Source organism: Gobio gobio (assembly GCF_949357685.1).
Source record: "Gobio gobio genome assembly, chromosome: 18".
Taxonomy (NCBI): domain Eukaryota; kingdom Metazoa; phylum Chordata; class Actinopteri; order Cypriniformes; family Gobionidae; genus Gobio; species Gobio gobio.
The window spans coordinates 1,886,347-1,908,588 of NC_137111.1; the positions used below are offsets into that span (position 1 = coordinate 1,886,347).

General features: G+C 38.9%; 1 protein-coding gene and 1 long non-coding RNA gene across 2 annotated transcripts; both read right to left on the reverse strand.

Annotated features, from left to right (window-relative positions):
• Positions 1 to 7,956: 7,956 nt before the first annotated feature.
• Positions 7,957 to 8,987, reverse strand: LOC307141665. The gene is made up of 3 exons (XR_013818375.1): positions 8,958 to 8,987; positions 8,190 to 8,351; positions 7,957 to 8,088 (listed from the first exon to the last, which is right to left on the reverse strand). It is a non-coding gene; the product is annotated as an uncharacterized lncRNA (long non-coding RNA).
• Positions 8,988 to 18,646: 9,659 nt separating this feature from the next.
• LOC307141666 (uncharacterized protein) lies at positions 18,647 to 21,648 on the reverse strand. The gene is made up of 3 exons (XM_079842043.1): positions 19,651 to 21,648; positions 18,884 to 19,045; positions 18,647 to 18,782 (listed from the first exon to the last, which is right to left on the reverse strand). The coding sequence occupies exons 1-3, from the start codon at positions 19,733 to 19,735 to the stop codon at positions 18,697 to 18,699; spliced, it is 333 nt and encodes a 110-aa protein (XP_079698169.1). The 5' UTR covers positions 19,736 to 21,648; the 3' UTR covers positions 18,647 to 18,696.
• Between the last annotated feature and the right edge of the window lie 594 nt (positions 21,649 to 22,242).

A 22,242-nucleotide genomic window follows, 5' to 3' on the forward strand; every position in this document is an offset into this window, starting at 1 on the left:
GCAGGTTGCTCATCATTTATGGAATGGTCTCTTCTGCATTTATGGATTCCCTAGACGTGTGCATTCCGATCAAGGTCCAAGTTTTGAGAGCAAACTGATGAAGGAATTGCTTAATATGGCGGGTGTCAATAAATCACACACCACTCCTTACCACCCAATGGGAAATGGGATCACTGAACGCTTCAACAGAACCTTAGGGAACATGATAAGAGCCTTGCCTCCCCAGTCCAAAGCCAAGTGGCCACAGTCTTTGCAGATGCTGACATTCTGTTATAACTGCACCGTTCACGAGACCACAGGCTTTGCGCCTTTCTATCTGATGTTCGGGAGAGTTCCGCGTCTTCCAATTGATGTGATGTTCCAACATGTCCTGAGGGATGATGCTGTTGTGAAGTATTCAGATTTCGTATCCAAGCTTAAATGTGACCTTGGTGAAGCTGCAAAAATTGCACAGAAGCACAGTTCAACTGAGCAAGCCCGGCATGCAAGGATCTATAATCGCAAAGTAAAGGGATCACCTTTGACCATGGGCGACAGAGTCCTTCTGGCGAATCGCGGTGAGCGTGGCAAACGGAAAATTGCAGACAAGTGGGAGTCCAACCTCTATGAAGTGATGTCAGTGAGATCGCCCATCAATGTCTATCATATAAGAGACACTGAAACAGGCAGAGAAAAGATTGTGCACAGGAATCTCTTACTCCCTGTTAACTTTTTGTACAAAGATGAAGTTGATTTACCATCTAAGTCTCATTCAAGTGATTCAACTGCAGACTTACCTGATCTTCCTGAGAGTGATGTAAGAACAGCTCACTGGGTTATGCAGTCAGATCAGCACGACAGCCCTGATAATGAGAGTGACTTAGTTGCTTTGTCCAGAGTTCAGTGTTCTTTGGATGTGCAGAATTCCAATTCGGAGGCAGACTCTGATACCTGTAACAGCTCTGTACACATTGAATTGGGAAGTGACATTCCGCAGTTGTTAGATAAAGGACTACCTCCTGACGATGAGATAGATCAGAGTTCCTCTCAGCACTCCTTGACAACGCCAGTTTTTCCACTTTCACATGTAGTCAATAACCCTGTTCCGGATACAGTTGACCCTGTAATTTGCAATCAACCAGATCACTTTCAGACAGGCACAATTAGGTCTAGGGCTGGTAGGGCCATTAAACCTCCACAAAGATTGATTTGTGAGATGAATAGTCAGTTTGTGCATGATTCGTCACCACCAGTGATTTCTCTTTTTGATGTGGTGAAAAGCCTTTTTCATGGGTAAATTATGAGTTGGACTTTGTTTTGAGTGGAGATTTTGTCATTTAAGTCATTTCAATCCTTGAATTGTGTACGCGAAGAGAGGTGTTTAGGGCATCTCTTTAGTCTATGTTAGGTCTGGATTTTGGTACCGGTCCATACTTGCATACTTCCTATGGAGGAATTTTGTAATTGATATTTACATTACAGTGTGTCAAGGAGTTTCACACATTATTTTTTTTTTTTCTCTTTCCCTTTTCTGGTTCTTGTATTAAGTTTTCGGTACAGGCGCTTCCCCAGTTTAGCATAATTTAAGGGGGGTGCATGTAACGGAGTGTAAATGGTTAAATAATGCATAAATGGGGACAGCGCCATCTGTAGGCATGCGTGATGGCACGTAGCGTGTGGAATGAGGACCGCCCACAGCAGAACTAACGAGACATGCTGTGGGTAAGTTGCACGTTTGTAGCAGGCAGAGAATTATCAGTTAAAAGTGTGCAAAACGCATAAATACTTGCTCTGTTGTGAATTTTTCCTTCAATGAACTCCTCAGTGAACTGTTTATATGCGTTTGGCGTCGAATGTGTTATTTTATAGTGATTTATTTTGACCTTGTATTACGTGGCACAATCGTAATTCATTTGTGCATTGTCTTATGTTTTATGTAGAACTGATTTATTCTCCATGCATTGGATCCCTCATTTCCATGTTGTTTCCTCATTGTGCAGGTATGTTTGTAAAATGTGTTGTTTTATGGATTAATTGTTTTATTCATGTATTTTGCATGTTCACCGCTAGGTGGGGATGTTTCCCTTTATATTGAATTTAATTGAATTGTTCTGTTTTCATTGAGTTGATTTGTGATTAATTCATTGGAAATGTTTATTATAACTTCTCAGCTTCAAAAATGATCCACTATACGATCACAAAGATAAAATATTTCATGAGTTAAAATGGATTAAAAAAAGATAATTGTTTTAAATAAACAGCAGAACTAACGAGACATGCTGTGGAACTGATTTATTCTCCATGCATTGGATCCCTCATTTCCATGTTGTTTCCTCATTGTGCAGCCCCACTCAGCAGAAAGACCGCCCAGGCAAGACCGTCACATATGCACCTTTGAATATTACAGAGAAACAGTGTTTTAATGGAAGCAACATCACAAACGCAGACGCTTTAATAAACCCATTCTAAACACATTTATTTGCGTTAAAGCACTTTTTCTTGACAAACTATTTTTTTGCGACATTTGAAGTATCGACATCAAATTTATGTACTTAAAAATTAAACTAAACTTTGTAGAGTGATGTCTAGTTCTCTAGTGTTGGTTAAATTCCTTCAACTAGCACATCTGACACACTTTACATTAGGAAAATGCTCCCAGGGTGTCTCGAATGTTTTCCACTACCTCTGGAAGTGATCGAAACTGGACAAGTTCAAAGTGTTTTAGGCCCGTTTACACCAGTATTTAACGCCGTCCACTTGTGATCTGATCGACCAAAACTCTTCTTAATACCAGCAGTAAACAGGGCCAGAGAGGTTAAATATGTCTGTGAAAGCAGCAGCTGTTTGGCCCCTGTGCACTACATGTTAGTTAGCAATTGTTGATGACCTTAAAAGCAACGTTTCTTTCTATTTTACTGCCTGGTTATTGGCAAAGACTTTATATAATGAAGACGGTGCACTCCAGTTACTTATGAATGTGAGAAAGTGCAACGCCCAATATGGCGAATACATTTACATTTATGCATTTGGCAGACGCTTTTATCCAAAGCGACTTACATTGCATTCAAGGTACACATTTTACATTTTGTCAGTTCTTGCTTTCCCTGGGAATCGAACCCATGACCTTGGCGTTGCTAGCGCCATGCTCTACTGTTTGAGCTACAGGAAAGCCCCGCCGAAAGAATAAGTCCCGCCTTCTAAATGAAAGAGCCAATCGTTGATTAGTAAAGTCATCGCTCCGGTTGCTATAGAAACAGGCAGTGTTCTGAGACACGTGCATGCGCATTAGCTTTGTGCAGGCTGAAAAATGTTATTGTTCTATTTTTATCACGATTTTAGCGTTTAGAAACTAATTGTATGAGACAGTTGTTGTCAGATTTCATTGGTGATTTCAAACATAAAATGTTATTGTGAGCTTGGCAAACAGATATGAAGAATTTGATGTTTCCCCATTCAAAGAGATAAGAGGTGCACTTGCCTGCCTGAGAGGCGTTTCAAAGATGGCCGCCGAGTGAAGTGACTTGTCTTAAAGGGACTTTGTGTACACTTTACAGTAAGGCAATTTTTTGTAGCTTCAGTTTGTTGGTGTATTATTGTGGCATTATCTTAATGATATACAGTATGTGATATGAACTGTAAAATATTAAGCCACCAGAATGGATATAATTCCTTATGGATATAACCGCACACCAGCTATCAGTGGAGAGGACAACAGAGCGACAGAATGAACAGTCAGAGTTACACCCCTACACGTGTTACGAGTCTGTTCCCTATCAAAAGCTTCTCTCCATGCTGGGTTTCATTCACTAATGAGAAGGTTATTGTTCGACCGGTTGTGAAGCATGTGTGGCAAACACATCAAGAACTTTAAATACCTCTGATGATGATGTCACTGGAATGCACACTCGTGAGAGGCTATAAATAGATGTGAAACAGATGCACCTTTAGGTTTCTTTTTCTTCAGAAACTGCATTGTGTGTGCGTGTGTGTGTGTGTGTGTGTGTGTGTGTGTGTGTGTGTCCTCTCTCTCTGTCCCTTTGTTAGGAGTTTGAGCTATTTGTTAGGGTGCAGTATTTTCTGAAAGAAAAGAAAGAAAGGGAAGTCATCATGTCACAATCTATCAGGAGATGCATGCCTCCCCATTCACGGCCCTTCCCTGATTAAGACTCTCATGAGTTCTGCTTTGAGTGCTTCAGGTCCTCACACCCTGGCCTTTCTTCAGACCGCCGCCTCTTGCTTCTGCTGAGATGGAGCTGTGAGCGCTCCTCCTGTGATGATGAAGCGCATGAGGAGTTACTCGAGGTGGTGACTTGTGCAGTGGTCAGATTACAGCCGCACTGGCCACAGGAACAAAAGACCCTAAACACTCAAAGTTAGAGCAGATTCTGTCTGGTGGCCTCAGCCTCGGTCTCTCCCCTTCTTTAATGATCTCCATGACGAGTGAACTTGTTAATTTAAGTCAAATATACACTATATTGCCAAAAGTATTGTGCCGCCCCTCCAATTCACTGAGTTCAGGTGTTCAACCCCTTCATGGCCACAGGTGTGTAACTCCAGCTCTAGGCCTGCAGACGCTTCTACACACATTAGTGAGAGAATGGGCCACTCTCAGGAGCGTGTGTGTGTGTGTATGTTCGCTTCAACACACATTAGTGAGAGAATGGGCCGCTCTCAGGAGCTCAGAGAACTCAAGCGTGGGGCCGTGATCGGTGGACACCTGTGCAATAAGTCCATTCGGGACATTTCCTCACTACTAAATATTCCACGCTCAACTGTTAGTGGGATTATAACAAAGTGGAAGCGATTGGGAACAACAGCAACTCAGCCAAAGAGCGGGGTCAGCACATGCTGAGGGTCACAGAAGTCGCCAACTTTCTGCAGAGTCAAGCTCCAGACCTCCAAACTTCTGTGGCCTTCAGATGAGCTCAAGAACAGTGTGTAGAGCTTCATGGAATGGGTTTCCATGGCCGAGCAGCTCATCTAAGCCTTACATCACCAAGTGCAATGCAAAGTGTGGGATGCAGTGGGGTAAAGCGTGGCATTGAAATGGCAACATGAGCTCTCTAGAGCAGTGTAGAACTCGAGCTGCTGCGTTATGGACCAGCTGGAGTTTGTTTATTAGGCGAGCAGGGCAACCACCCAGTAGAGCATTACAATAATCTACAGCTCATGAACGCATGAACTAACTATTCAGCATTTTGCATTGAGAGCATGTGCCGTAATTTAGATATATTTTTAAGATGGTAGAATGCAGTTTTACAGATGCTAGAAACGTGGCTTTCAAATGAGAGATTGGTATCAAAGAGCACACCCAAGTTCCTCACAGACCACGAGGATTGGACAGAGCAGCCATCAAGTGTTAGACAGTATTCTATGTTACTACTTGTGTGAGGTTGTTTGTCCAATCATTTGAAAACAAACTAAATTCTGAATTGAGTTGCAGGAAATTATTAGTCATCCAATTTTTTATATCAGGTCTGCATTCCATTAAACTTATGAATTGGTAAGTTTTGTCAGGGCATGAAGAAATATAGAGCTGAGTATCGTCAGCATAACAATGAAAACTAACGCCATGCTTCCTAATGATATCTCCCAGTGGTAGCATGTACAGGGTGAAGAGCAGCGGTCCTAGCACTGAGCCTTGTGGTACTCCATACTGAACTTGTGATGGGTGTGACATCTCTTCATTTACTGCTACAAACTGATAACGGTCACATACAGTAGGTGTGTTTTAAACCATGCCAATGCAATTCACTTATGCCTACATAATTTTCGAGTCTATTCAAAAGAATGTTGTGCACCTTTGCAACTTTAGGTTTCTTTTTCTTCAGAAACTACATTGTGTGCGTGTGCATTGTGTGTGATAGCATCGAATGCAGCGCTAAGATTGAGTAACACTAATAGAGAGATACAGCCACGATCGGATGATAAGAGTAAATCATGTGTAACTCTGATGAGAGCAGTCTCAGTGCTATGATACGGTCTAAATCCTGACTGGAAATCCTCACAGATACTATTTCTTTCTAAAAAGGAGCATAATTGTGAAGACACTGCCTTTTCAAGTATTTTTGACAGAAAGGGTAGATTTGAGATTGGCCTGTAATTGACTAATTCTGTCGGATCAAGTTGCGTTTTGTTAATAAGTGGTTTAATAATAGCCAACTTAAAAGTTTTCGGTACATATCCTAATGACAAAGAATTAATGATATTAAGAAGAGGATCTATGACCTCTGGTAGCATCTCTTTTAATAGCCTAGTCGGTACAGGGTCGAGCATACATGTTGTTGATTTTGATGATTTAACGAGTTTAGCCAATTCTTCTTCTCCTATAGCAGTGAATGTGTGTGTGTGTGTGTGTGTGTGTGTGTGTGTGTGTGTGTGTGTGTGTGTGTGTGTGTGTGTGTGTGTGTGTGTGTGTGTGTGTGTGTGTGTGTGTGTGTGTGTGTGTCTTCTCCTATAGCAGTGAATGAGTGTAATTTTTCCTCAGTGACGCTACAATGTTCTGTCTGATGTGATACTGTAGTAGACGGCTGCATGGTTAATATTTTCTACCTAATATAATCAATCTTACATGTAAAGAAGTTCATAAAGTCATTACTGCTGTGCTGTTTACAATCATCAGAAGTTGAAGTTTTATTTTTGGTTAATTTATCTACTGTATCGAATAAATACCTTGGGTTGTGTTTGTTTTCTTCCAAGAGAGTCGAGAAATAAGCAGATCTAGCAGTTTTTACGGCCTTTCTGTATGCGATCATGCTCTCTTTCCACGAATTACGAAATACCTCTTGTTTTGTTTTCTTCCAGCTGCGCTCCAGTTTTCTGGCTACTGTTTTAAGGGCCCGAGTGTGCTCGTTGTACCACGGCGTTGGACTATTTTCTTTAATCTTCTTTAAGCGCAGGGGAGCAACTGTGTCTAAAGTGCTGGAAAAGAGAGAGTCAATAGTTTATGTTGCAACATCGACTTCTTCTAAGCTATCTGGGATGCTGAGGAGATGATACTGATGAGGAAGATTATTTACAAAGCAATCTTTATTGGCGGCTGTGATTGTCCTGCCATATTTGAAGCGAGGGGACGGCTTTGCAGCCTTTTTTATGTATACATGATACTAGGTAATGATCTGAGATGTCATCGCTCTGCTGCAGAATTTCAACGGTATCAACATTTATTCCATGTGACAATATTAGTTCTAAAGTATGATTATGGCGACGAGTGGGTCCTGACACGTGATGCCTAACTCCAATAGAGTTTAGTGCGCTGCGGATGGGTCGCGTCATCACCGGCTTTACCTAGAAGACTAATTCTTATCGTGGCGAGAATTTTTACCAGTACATCGCAAATGATCAGATATCGCCCATCCCTAATAAACACACTCCTAAACCTTGTGGAAAGCCTTCCCTTCAGCCTTCCTGAACCCTACGGATTACGGAATGGGATGGCATTAAAACTCATGTGCGTGTAAAAGCTTTTGGCAATATAGTGTATGTTACATATATATTATACCATTTGAAGCTCAATTAAATATTTTGAAATATAATTTTTATATTAAAAATATAATTTTTACTTGAAAATACATTTCCAGTCTTACAGCAGCCTGCATATGCTAAAGGCAAATGTGGATGGAATAGCCTACAAGAGATCAAGACTAGATTTTGTGTCCACCATTTAAAATGTGTTAGAAGAGTTACATTCTAAAACACACTGATCAGCCACAACATTAAAACCACCCGATTGAAAAACCCTCAACTCTTTGTTCCTGAACCATTTGTGCAGTGGCAGAGTATGTGTTTGAACATGGTAAAATATGTTTAAAATATATTTTCAAAAAATGTTAACATTGGTGTATGATTACAACACTTGTCTGTATTTCTGTAGATTTTTCACCTTATTCCTTCTCTTTCTAAGCACACACACACTCTCTCTCCCTCTCTAGAGATGTAAAGAGACGCTGACTAAAGTCATTACAAAAGAGGCAGACTGTGCAATAATGTTTTATTTGTATATTGAGCAGATTATTTCTGAGACTCAGATAAGGATGCCCAGGACTGTCCCCACAGTGGCCCCTGCGGTGCCCACAGCCGCCTGAGCCACAACTGGGATCCCAGCCGCACCTAAAGACAAAACACACATGATTATGAAAATGAAATATCAAATGCACATTTCTTTCTATTGACATCTACGTCTTCTTCCACAATCCTGACATCTGCATTACCAGCGGCTTGAAGGACTGCAACCATCGACCCGGCAGCGACGCCTCCTCCGTTGGCCACCGCGGCGGCGCTCATCATCGAGGCGGCGTAAGAACCGACGGCGATCCCGGCACCGGTGAAGCCCGCCGCCGTCAGAACTAAAGGAGCCGCAGCGACTGCACCGGCTGACACACAAACTCACCGATCAACATCACTTTACAGGTGAACACACTCAGGGGACACTAGCGTTAACTCATGCATTCCACCACACCCAGATAGATTACATCAAGAATGACAAAACAATTGTGTATTACAAGTTTTCTGAAATGTTATGTCCAAATATGCAAATGAGCTGTTATCTAATTAAATATTTACTCATTTACATAATATCTAGAAAAAACATCTGTCAATACAAAGGGATTTTGGAATTCTCTTTTTATCACTCCAGAAAATACTGTCAACAGTCAGAAATATTTTCAAAATGTATAAAGTCAGGCAAATTATATATGAACAAACCCCTCAGTGAAACCCTTGAGAATATAGATATGAATAAAACTGTAAAGTATGTTGTATTAAAGTGATAAAGAGATGTAGTAATGTAAATCTACAGACACAAACAGATAAAGTGCTATACACTTAAAAGTGTATTTTAGATGTTTTCTCTTTCCACTAATCTGAAATAACACTTTATGAGAAGCCAGAAAGCAGTCTCTCAAATTCTCTTTGACTTTGACTTTTTCAGCATTTTTAATTCTAGATGATTAAATGATAGTTAGTTTGTTAGATTTTACCTGCTCCAGCACCAGCGAGGACGAATGTTACTAATATAGAAGAGAAAATAAGGGTCAGATTCCTGTAATGCTGATAAAGCAACATTAAGATTCTGCAGTGATATGATAAGGTACTTACACAGACCCATCTTCTGTCGGAATGAGCCCTTGTGTGTGTGAGTGTGAGCTAAAGCTCTCTGGGTGGACACTTCTCCAGAAATGAAACTGATCCTGATGTCCACTTTGAACCGGTTCTTTGTAGTGAACTTTCATTTTTGACTAGATGATGCAGAGTTTAAGGCGTTATATTTTCCTCTTCCATTTAAAACAAAAAAATGTGTTAATTATGTTATTAAATTGTATACATAAAATGATTTTTAATTAACAAGTGTCATGTTTAATTCGTTATAAATTTAGACTTAATTATCAAAATATTCAGAAAAAGTGCAGTTGTATTAATTTTCAGATTAACTTTTATTAGATAAAAAGATGATATATTGTATTATTTTTTAAATGGGAGCAACAACTGCCTTTTATACACTTTAAAAACAATTGTTGCAATTCACTATCACAGCTTAAAAATTAGTGTCATAATAACTTTCCTAGATTTAACTTATAGATAGATAACTCAAATATCCAAGTTGATGCTTAACACAACTTCACATGTTGAGTTGACTAAACTTACAATTTTAAGTCAGCACAAACACTTTAAATTAATACAACATGTTTTAGTGTTGGCTACAGAATGCCATTTAACAAATACATTTGAACTTCTTATAAAATAAAGGAACATCAAATTACATTTTTTTTCCAATTGCTAACACACTAAAATTACATGGACAGCACAATTATTTAAACTGACACACAGAGAGCAAAACCTCTTCTCAAGTCTTCAAAAGTTTAAACAAATTTTCTGCTACACACATTTTGCAATTCAAAATGGCACTTTTTAAATGCACTGAACACGGTTCTTTGCATAAGACACAACAATCTGACATAAAGTCACATGTTTGCCATTTCAAAACACTGACATTCAAAATGACACTACATGAGCTAATTGGCCAATACATGAGCCACTGGCCAAACACCTAATGGTTAATTGTTAACACTTCAATCAGGATGTAAGCACTATAAAAAGACCACAGGTGAGCACCTTTTTTTTTTTTTTACAACAACAATGGAAGATGTTGCAGAGAGAGGGAGAGGAAGAGGGAGGGTGAGAATGAGAGGGGGGGAAGAGTGAGAGGTAGAGGTAGAGCAGCTAGAGGAGTTCATGGCCAAAGAAGACAACAACTTTCAAATGAAATCAGAGCAACCTTAGTAGATCATGTCATCAACCATGGGCTGACACTGCGAGAGGCTGAACAGAGAGTGCAGCCAAACTTGAACCGTTTTACTGTCGCCTCTGTCATTCGGACATTTAGACTAGAGAAACGGTAATGTAACCAACATGTCATGTAGTACACATGTAGTACACCCCATGTCATAGTGTATCAGTTGGGTGACACCTATTTACTTAGTGTATGACATCCTGTATGTACTCTACTGTGGGGGAAAAATCTTTAGGCTGCATTGTCCAAGCCCTATTTTTTATTTTTTCTAAAGGACTGAGAGACGAAACCATGGTGGAGGAAGGGGCCAAATGTTCACTGGGGTAAAGAAAGCTGGCATTGTAAACTTGGTTTTGGAAAATAATGAAATCCGATTACAAGAAATTCAAAGCCACATCATCTAAGACAACATTATATTCAACCACATTCAACGAGTCAGTCTGTCCACATTGGCTCACATTCTCAAACGAAACAAAATCAGAATGAAACAACTTTATAAGGTGCCTTTTGAGAGAAACTCTCAAGGAAACAAAGAGCTCAGACGAGCATTTGTGGATGTAAGTACAATATTGACTGCAGTACAATACACGCAACATTGTTTCCCAGTGTACTGGATAACACCATATTGACTGATTTTTGTTCTTTGTTTTCAGGGAGTACTGGAAATGGATGCTCATGAGTTCATCTTTATAGATTAGGCTGGGTTCAACCTAGCAAAGACCAGAAGAAGGGGGAGAAACGTCATTGGCCACAGAGCCATTATAGATGTTCCTGGCCAACGTGGTGGAAACATCACAATGTGCGCTGCCATCTCTAGTATGCATGGTGTCCTCCACCGTCGTGCCAACCTTGGACCATACAACACAGCCCCTATTCTCACATTTCTGGACAGACTTCACAACATTCTCACACCACCAGAGCGTATGAATGATGCAGACCATCAAAGAAACCGGTACGTTGTGTTAGAATAATGATGACATTAATTCTTTTATTCCCAATATATACACAGGAATAAGGCCTGATGTAAGGAGGTCTTACTCCCAATGTGTAACCAAGGATGATGCCAAATGTAAAGAGGCCTATGTTAACCACACAGATATGTTATGCATGGTTTTATGATGTTGGAAATATATAGAAAATGTAGTGGAGGTTTTATAGAGAACCTTTATACTGGACTTTATAAGAGCCACATGTAGAACAGAAGCAGCAAAGTGAAATAAAGAAGTTGTTTATATGGCCAAGAAACTTTTATAAGAAGTTTTTATTTTACAACTTTTATGTATAAGCTGTTTATAAGGCCGAGGAGCCTAAAGGAGGTTTTTCTTATACAACTTTCATAAATGACTTTGTAAGCATGGAAAAACATGACAACATGATATTGTAAAAATGTTTTACTTTGGTTCATAGCAAGAATACAGACACATGGTTTTGTAGAAATGTTTTATTTGGTTTTATAGTAAAAACACGGAAGCAAAGACTGTTGTAAAAATGTTTTATTTGGTTTTATAGTAAAGACATGGAGACAAAGACTTTGTAAAAGTATTTTATTGAATAATTGAAATGAACACGCTGAGATATGTTTTAGGCAATCTGCTTTATTAAAAAGATGAAGAAAAACACTAAGTCATATGTATAAAGGTCATTTATAAATGTAACCAAGTATTGAATGAAGAAACAGGTTTTACCCAGGATGATGTCTTGCAGACGAGACGAAGGAGGAGATTAAGGAACCAAGCCAGAAGAAGAAGAATGAAAGAATACAGAGCATTATATACTAAAATGTTGAAGGAATTGAGGGAGTTGACAATCGTTCAAAATCTAGGATTGGATGAACTGTGCCTATGTAATTGAATATGTGATGAAGAGGTGTGATAATGAAATGGTATATAAGGTATTGATCTCTGTATGAACACCAGAAGCTGAGAGCGTTATGCTGCTTCTCCATTGCTTGATGATCCGAGCCTGACATCTGCTGGTGACACTTGTGAACTGCCGCTTTTGTTACTTAAGACTTTTCTTTTTGTAAACTTTTATTTGATTGTATGTAAAACTTTTTGTTATTGGAAAAATAAATCTACTTATAATTGATTTATAAAAAGAAACCGTTTGCCACGTCTCTGCTTTCTAAACGAGTTGATCTGAACCAGAAACGGAGGGGGTCTGTTCTTCTAGAAAGTGAGTATAAATATATATTTATGATCTAGTTAAGGATTCGACCTGCTTTACCTAGCCTGAGGTTGTAAACTAAAAATAGGTAGAAGGTGTGTGGGATCTAGGCAGATTGTACACCGAATAACAGTTGTAGTATGGGACAACGTGAGCTTTCATCGTGCAGCCCCAGTCCAAAACTGGTTTGCTGACCACCCAACATTTCTTGTGCAATACCTCCCACCATACTCACCATTTCTGAACCCCATAGAAGAGTTATTTTCAGCATAGCGGTGGAAGGTATACGACCGGCAGCCCTTTGTGCTCATGCCTCTTGTATAGGGCATGGAAGAGGCGTGTGATGAGATTGCTGTGGGTGCAATTCAGGGATGGATAAGGCACTCAAGGCGTTTCTTCCCTCGATGTCTGGCAAGGGAAGATATTGCCTGTGATGTTGACGAGGCGTTGTGGCCAGACCCAGCTGTGCGGCAAGATGCTGCCTAATTATTTTCTTGCCTCTTTTTTTTTACGGTAATATATTTTTTTCTGAATTTTTTTTTTTTTTGTTCAGTCCCATGCAAATATATCTGTTGTGCATCTGTTGCACTGACTTGTTTACCGTAGTGAAAAATAAAATGTTTCAACAGCATGTGTGTGTATCTGCAAATATGCATGTGAACAATTTGATCATTTTAGTATTATGGCAAAGCATACTAAAGATGAGGGTGCTTTTCTTTATGCCCAACAGTGTGCAGTTGGTTAGACAAAAATCTGGTAATATGAATGAAGTGTGTGCCATTTCGTGCAAAAGTTTGATTTTGATAATGCTATGTGTAGTTTCGGTTGCAGTGCTTCATTTTGCAGGATATATGAGGTATTTTGCAGTTTGGGTGTATGGTTTTGTGAATTGTGTTAAGTATTTGATAAAACCAGACTAGTTTGAAAAATTGTGAGTTAGCAATTGGAAAAAACTGTAAAATGTGCAATCAAGAAAAAAACATTAGAAAAAATTACGAAAATAATTATTATGAATATAATAGATTATATGCACCTTTGAATATTACAGAGAAACAGTGTTTTAATGGAAGCAACATCACAAACGCAGACGCTTTAATAAACCCATTCTAACACATTTATTTGCGTTAAAGCACTTTTTCTTGACAAACTATTTTTTTGCGACATTTGAAGTATCGACATCAAATTTATGTACTTAAAAATTAAACTAAACTTTGTAGAGTGATGTCTAGTTCTCTTGTGTTGGTTAAATTCCTTCAACTAGCACATCTGACACACTTTACATTAGGAAAATGATCACAGGGTGTCTCGAATGTTTTCCACTACCTCTGGAAGTGATCGAAACTGGACAAGTTCAAAGTGTTTTAGGCCCGTTTACACCAGTATTTAACGCCGTCCACTTGTGATCTGATCGACCAAAACTCTTCTTAATACCACAGTAAACAGGGCCAGAGAGGTTAAATATGTCTGTGAAAGCAGCAGCTGTTTGGCCCCTGTGCACTACATGTTAGTTAGCAATTGTTGAGGACCTTAAAAGCAACGTTTCTTTCTATTTTACTGCCTGGTTATTGGCAAAGACTTTATATAATGAAGACGGTGCACTCCAGTTATTTATGAATGGGAGAAAGTGCAACGCCCAATATGGCGAATAAGTCCCACCTTCTAAATGAAAGAGCCAATCGTTGATTAGTAAAGTCATCGCTCCGGTTGCTATAGAAACAGGCAGTATTCTGAGACACGTGCATGCGCATTAGCTTTGTGCAGGCTGAAAAATGCTATTTTTCTATTTTTATCACGATTTGAGCGTTTAGAAACTAATTGTATGAGACAGTTGTTGTCAGATTTCATTGGTGATTTCAAACATAAAATGTTATTGTGAGCTTGGCAAACAGATATGAAGAATTTGATGTTTCCCCATTCAAAGAGATAAGAGGTGCACTTGCCTGCCTGAGAGGCGTTTCAAAGATGGCCGTCGAGTGAAATGACTTGTCTTAAAGGGACTTTGTGTACACTTTCCAGTAAGGCAATTTTTTGTAGCTTCAGTTGGTTGGTGTATTTTTGTGGCATTATCTTAAAAATATAGAGTATGTGATATGAACTGTAAAATATTAAGCCACCAGAATGGATATAATTCCTTATGGATATAACCGCACACCAGCTATCAGTGGAGAGGACAACAGAGCGACAGAATGAACAGTCAGAGTTACACCCCTACACGTGTTACGAGTCTGTTCCCTATCAAAAGCTTCTCTCCATGCTGGGTTTCATTCACTAATGAGAAGGTTATTGTTCGACCGCTGCGTTATGGACCAGCTGGAGTTTGTTTATTAGGCGAGCAGGGCAACCACCCAGTAGAGCATTACAATAATCTACAGCTCATGAAAGCATGAACTAACTGTTCAGCATTTTGCATTGAGAGCATGTGCCGTAATTTAGATATATTTTTAAGATGGTAGAATGCAGTTTTACAGATGCTAGAAACGTGGCTTTCAGACGAAAGATTGGTATCAAAGAGCACACCCAGGTTCCTCACTGACCACGAGGACTGGACAGAGCAGCCATCAAGTGTTAGACAGTATTCTAGGCTACTACTTGTGGAGCTTTTTTGTCCAATAATTAAAAGTTTGTCAATATTGGAACGGCTGATTATAGCAGAACCAGACGTGCAGCGAGGGGAGATTGCATTATTCCTTTTAGGAAAAGTGTATTTGGCCTAACTAAATTAAAAAAGCATCATCAAGTGCAATGCAAAGCGTGGGATGCAGTGGAGTAAAGCGCGCCGCCACTGGACTCTAGAGCAGTGTAGAACTCGAGCTACTGCGTTATGGACCAGCTGGAGTTTGTTTATTAGGCGAGCAGGGCAACCACCCAGTAGAGCATTACAATAATCTACAGCTCATGAACGCATGAACTGTTCAGCATTTTGCATTGAGAGCATGTGCCGTAATTTAGATATATTTTTAAGATGGTAGAATGCAGTTTTACAAATGCTAGAAACGTGGCTTTCAATCGAAAGATTGGTATCAAAGAGCACACCCAGGTTCCTCACTGACCATGAGGACTGGACAGAGCAGCCATCAAGTGTTAGACAGTATTCTAGGCTACTACTTGTGGAGCTTTTTTGTCCAATAATTAAAAAATCATTTTTTTCTGAATTGAGTTGCAGGAAATTACTAGTCATCCAATTTATTATATCAGGTCTGCATTCCGTTAAACTTATGAATTGGTAAATTTGGTCAGGGCATGAAGAAATATAGAGCTGAGTATCGTCAGCATAACAATGAAAACTAACGCCATGCTTCCTAATGATATCTCCCAGTGGTAGCATGTACAGGGTGAAGAGTAGCGGCCCTAGCACTGAGCCTTGTGGTACTCCATACTGAACTTGTGATCGGTGGGACATCTCTTCATTTACTGCTACAAACTGATAACAGTCACATACAGTAGGTGTGTTTTAAACCATGTCAATGCAATTCCACTAATACCTACATAATTTTCGAGTCTATTCAAAAGAATGTTGTGCACCTTTGCAACTTTAGGTTTCTTTTTCTTCAGAAACTGCATTGTGTGCGTGTGGATTGTGTGTGATAGTATCGAATGCAGCGCTAAGATCTAGTAACACTAATAGAGAGATACAGCCACGATCAGATGATAAGAGTAAATCATGTGTAACTCTGATAAGAGCAGTCTCAGTGCTATGATACGGTCTAAATCCTGACTGGAAATCCTCACAGATACCATTTATTTCTAAACAGGAGCATAGTTGTGAAAACACTGCCTTTTCTAGTATTTTTGACAGAAAGGGTAGATTTAAGATTGGCCTGTAATTGACTAATTATGTAGGATCAAGTTGCGTTTTTTTAATAAGTGGTTTAATAATAGCCAACTTAAAGGTTTTCGGTACATATCCTAATGACAAAGATGAATTAATGATATTAAGAAGAGGATATATGACCTCTGGTAGCATCTCTTTTAATAGCCTAGTCGGTACAGGGTCAAGCATACATGTTGTTGATTTTGATGATTTAATGAGTTTAGCCAATTCTTCTTCTCCTATAGCAGTGAATGTGTGTGTGTGTGTGTGTGTGTGTGTGTGTGTGTGTGTGTGTGTGTGTGTGTGTGTGTGTGTGTGTGTGTGTGTGTGTGTCTTCTCCTATAGCAGTGAATGAGTGTAATTTTTCCTCAGTGACACTACAATGCTCTCTCTGATGTGATACTGTAGTAGACGGCTGCATGGTTAATATTTTCTTCCTAATATAATCAATCTTACATGTAAAGAAGTGCATAAAATCATTACTGCTGTGCCGTTTTTCAAACATCAGAAGTTGAAGCTTTATTTTTGGTTAATTTAGCCACTAAATCAAATAAATACCTTGGGTTGTGTTTGTTTTCTTCCAAGAGAGTCGAGAAATAAGCAGATCTAGCAGTTTTTACGGCCTTTCTGTATGCGATCATGCTCTCTTTCCACGAATTACGAAAGACCTCTAGTTTTGTTTTCTTCCAGCTGCGCTCCATTTTTCTGGCTGCTGTTTTAAGGGCCCGAATGTGTGTGTGTGTGTGTGTGTGTGTGTGTGTGTGTGTGTGTGTGTGTGTGTGTGTGTGTGTATGTGTGGACTGGTAATCATCACGTTATGGGGACAAAATGTCCCCACAAAGATAGCAATATCCGAAATCCTCATCCTTGTGGGGACATTTTTAGGTCCCCATGAGGAAAACATCTTATAAATCAGACTAAGTGATGTTTTTTGAAAATGTAAAATTGCAGAATGTCTCCTGTGAGGGTTAGGTTTAGGGGCAGGGGCAGTGTAGGGGGATAGAATATACGGTATGTACAGTATAAAAACCATTACGCCTATGGAAAGTCCCCATAAAACATGAAAACCCAACATGTGTGTGTGTGTGTGTGTGTGTGTGTGTGTGTGTGTGTGTGTGTGTGTGTGTGTGTGTGTGTGTGTGTGTGTGTGTGTGTGTGTGTGTGTGTGTGTGTGTGTGTGTGTGTAAGAAGAGTGTGCTCATTGTACCATGGTGTTGGACTATTTTCTTTAATCTTCTTGAAGCACAGGCAAGCAACTGTGTCTAAAGTGCTGAAAAAGAGAGAGTCAATAGTTTCTGTTGCAATATCGAGTTCTTACATTAAGTAATTTTCTTCTAAGTTTCTTCGAGTTCTTCTAAGCTCTCTGGGATGCTGAGGAGATGAAACTGATGAGGAAGATTATTTACAAAGCAATCTTTAGTGGCGGCAGTGATTGTCCTGCCATATTTGAAGCGAGGGGACGGCTTTGCAGTCTTTTTTAAGTATACATGATACTAGGTAATGATCTGAGATGTCATCGCTCTGCAGAATTTCAACGGTATCAACATTTATTCCATGTGACAATATTAGTTCTAAAGTATGATTATGGCGATGAGTGGGTCCTGATACGTGTTGCCTAACTCCAATAGAGTTTAGTGAGCTGCAGATGGGTCGCGTCATCACCGGCTTTACCGTTATTATCACGGGAAGACTAATTCTTATCATGGGGAGAATATTTACCGGTATATCACAAATGATCAGATATCGCCCATCCCTAATAAACACACTCCTAAACCTTGAGGAAAGCCTTCCCAGAAGAGCTGAAGCTGTAGGAGCTGCAAAGGGTGTGCGACTCCATATTAAACCCTACGGATTAATGAATGGGATGGCATTAAAGCTCATGTGCGTGTAAAAGCTTTTGGCAATATAGTGTACGTTACATATATATTATACCATTTGAAGCTCAATTAAATATTTTGAAATATAATTTTTATATTAAAAATATAATTTTTACTTGAAAATACATTTCCAGTCTTACAGTAGCCTGCATATGCTAAATGCAAATGTGGATGGAATAGCCTACAAGAGATCAAGACTAGATTTTGTGTCCACCATTTAAAATGTGTTAGAAGAGTTACATCCTAAAACACACTGATCAGCCACAACATTAAAACCACCCGATAGAAAAACCCTCAACTCTTTGTTCCTGAACCATTTGTGCAGTGGCAGAGTGTGTGTTTGAACATGGTAAAATATGTTTAAAATATATTTTCAAAAAATGTTAACATTGGTGTATGATTACAACACTTGTCTGTATTTCTGTAGATTTTTCACCTTATTCCTTCTCTTTCTAAGCCAACACACACTCTCTCCCTCTCTAGAGATGTAAAGAGACGCTGACTAAAGTCATTACAAAAGAGGCAGACTGTGCAATAATGTTTTATTTGTATATTGAGCAGATTATTTCTGAGACTCAGATAAGGATGGCCAGGACTGTCCCCACAGTGGCCCCTGCGGTGCCCACAGCCGCCTGAGCCACAACTGGGATCCCAGCCGCACCTAAAGACAAAACACACATGATTATGAAAATGAAATGTCAAATGCACATTTCTTTCTATTGACATCTACGTCTTCTTCCACAATCCTGACATCTGCATTACCAGCGGCTTGAAGGACTGCAACCATCGACCCGGCAGCGACGCCTCCTCCGTTGGCCACCGCGGCGGCGCTCATCATCGAGGCGGCGTAAGAACTGGCGACGATCCCGGCACCGGTGAAGCCCACCGCCGTCAGAACTAAAGGAGCCGCAGCGACTGCACCGGCTGACACACAAACTCACCGATCAACATCACTTTACAGGTGAACACACTCAGGGGACACTAGCGTTAACTCATGCATTCCACCACACCCAGATAGATTACATTAAGAATGACAAAACAATGTGTATTACAAGTTTTCTGAAATGTTATGTCCAAATATGCAAATGAGCTGTTATCTAATTAAATATTTACTAATTTACATAATATCTAGAAAAAACATCTGTCAATACAAAGGGATTTTGGAGTTCTCTTTTTATCACTCCAGAAAATACTGTCAACAGTCAGAACAATTTTCAAAATGTATAAAGTCAGGCAAATTATATATGAACAAACCCCTCAGTGAAACCCTTGAGAATATAGATATGAATAAAACTGTAAAGTATGTTGTATTAAAGTGATAAAGAGATGTAGTAATGTAAATCTACAGACACAAACAGATAAAGTGCTATACACTTAAAAGTGTATTTTAGATGTTTTCTCTTTCCACTAATCTGAAATAACACTTTATGAGAAGCCAGAAAGCAGTCTCTCAAATTCTCTCTGACTTTGACTTTTTCTGCATGTTTAATTCTAGAAGATTAAATGATAGTTAGTTTGTTATATTTTACCTGCTCCAGCTCCAGCGAGGACGAATGTCACTAATATAGAAGAGAAAATAAGGGTCAGATTCCTGTAATGCTGATAAAGCAACATTGAGATTCTGCAGTGATATGATAAGGTACTTACACAGACCCATCTTCTGTCGGAATGAGCCCTTGTGTGTGTGAGTGTGAGCTAAAGCTCTCTGGGTGGACACTTCTCCAGAAATGAAACTGATCCTGATGTCCACTTTGAACCGGTTCTGAAACAGTTCACGGCTCACTCTAACATAAACCTTGATCGTGCAGTCAGGCCAGTTTTAGAGTTCAGAAACATCAAATCTCTGCTTATTTTTTGCAGTGACCTAAACATTTGATTTGTTTACGCCTATATTTGACTTATTCTTTAGTTTAAAGCTCTTTGAATTCAACCCACTTTATTTTCCTAATTTGTTTGAGATAAGATTAGATTACATATATCATTTTCAGTATTTATACAATTATTTTATCAACAAGTGTCATGTTTGTGATTTTCATTTCTCATGTAGCTTCTGACAATTAAATCGTGATTTTATGACATTAATTTTATACAGAAGTAACATGTTCTTTTTGTCAGCATTGGAAACTCCTGACGCCCCGTTTTTATTTTTGACTAGATGCAGAGTATATTTTGAAACAAAACTTTATTAATTATATGTTATTAAATTGTATACATAAAATTATTTTTAATTAACAAGTGTCATGTTTTTTTTGTATTTACTTCGTTATAAATTTAAACTTGATTATCAAAATATTCAGTGCAGTTGTATTAATTTTCAGATTAACTTTTATTAGATAAAAAAATATATATTGTATTATTTTTTAAATGGGAGCAACAACTGCCTGTTATACACTTTAAAAACATGTTGCAATTCACGATCGCAGCTTAAAAATTAGTGTCATAATAACTTTCCTAGATTTAACTTATAGATAGATAACTCAAATATCCAAGTTGATGCTTAACACAACTTCACATTTTGAGTTGACTAAACTTACAATTTTAAGTCAGCACAAACACTCTATTTAATACAACATATTTTTAGTGTTGGCTACAGAATGCAATTTAACAAATACATTTAAACTTCTTATCAAATAAAGGAACATCAAATTAAGATGTGCAATCAAGAAAAAAACATATTAGATAAAATTACGAAAATAATTATTATGAATATAATAGATTGTATGCACCTTTGAATATTACAGAGGAACAGTGTTTTAATGGAAGCAACATCACAAACGCAGACGCTTTAATAAACCCATTCTAAACACATTTATTTGCATTAAAGCACTTTTTCTTGACAAACTATTTTTTCGCGACATTTGAAGTATCGACATCAAATTTATGTGCTTAAAAATTAAACGAAAAATATTTTTTTCTCATTTTCTAACATTTGTTAATGTATTAAAAATGAGTAATACATTTGTTACAGTATTACTAATCTTTGATCTTTGTTAATATTAGTTCATAAATAATAATAATAATAATTTGAGAGGTGTTTCAAAGATGGCCGTCGAGTGAAATGACTTGTCTTAAAGGGACTTTGTATACACTTTACAGTTAGGCAATGTTTTGTAGCTTCAGTTTGTTGGTGTATTATTGTGGCATTATCTTAATGATATATGTGGATATGAACTGTAAAATATTAAGCCACCAGAATGGATATAATTCCTTATGGATATAACCGCACACCAGCTATCAGTGGAGAGGACAACAGAGCGACAGAATGAACAGTCAGAGTTACACCCCTACACGTGTTACGAGTCTGTTCCCTATCAAAAGCTTCTCTCCATGTTGGGTTTCATTCACTAATGAGAAGGTTATTGTTCGACCGGTTGTGAAGCATGTGTGACAAACACATCCAAAACTTTAAATACCTCTGATGATGATGTCACTGGAATGCACACTCGTGAGAGGCTATAAATAGATGTGAAACAGATGCACCTTTAGGTTTCTTTTTCTTCAGAAACTGCATTGTGTGTGTGTGTGTGTGTGTGTGTGTGTGTGTGTGTGTGTGTGTGTGTGTGTGTGTGTGTGTGTGTGTGTGTGTGTGTGTGTGTGTGTGTGTGTGTGTGTGTGTGTGTGTGTGTGTTTGTGTGTGTGCGTGCGTGCGTGTCCTCTCGCTCTGTCCCTTTGTTAGGAGTTTGAGCTATTTGTTAGGGTGCAGTATTTTCTGAAAGAAAAGAAAAAAAGGGAAGTCATCATGTCACAATCTATCAGGAGATGCATGCCTCCCCATTGATTAAGACTCTCATGAGTTCTGCTTTGAGTGCTTCAGGTCCTCACACCCTGGCCTTTCTTCAGACCGCCGCCTCTTGCTTCTGCTGAGATGGAGCTGTGAGCGCTCCTCCTGTGATGATGAAGCGCATGAGGAGTTACTCGAGGTGGTGACTTGTGCAGTGGTCAGATTACAGCCGCACTGGCCACAGGAACAAAAGACCCTAAACACTCAAAGAGCAGATTCTGTCAGGGCCTCAGCCTCGGTCTCTCCCCTTCTTTAATGATCTCCATGACGAGTGAACTTGTTAATTTAAATCAAATATACACTATATTGCCAAAAGTATTGTGCCGCCCCTCCAATTCAC

Coding starts and splice junctions, on each gene's coding strand:
- LOC307141666 (XM_079842043.1), bottom strand. CDS start 19,735: ATGTTGCTTTATCAGCATTACAGGAATCTGACCCTTATTTTCTCTTCT. Junction 19,046..19,650: donor CCTCGCTGGAGCTGGAGCAG/GTAAAATATAAC, acceptor TTTGTGTGTCAG/CCGGTGCAGTCGCTGCGGCT. Junction 18,783..18,883: donor TGCAGTCCTTCAAGCCGCTG/GTAATGCAGATG, acceptor TTTTGTCTTTAG/GTGCGGCTGGGATCCCAGTT.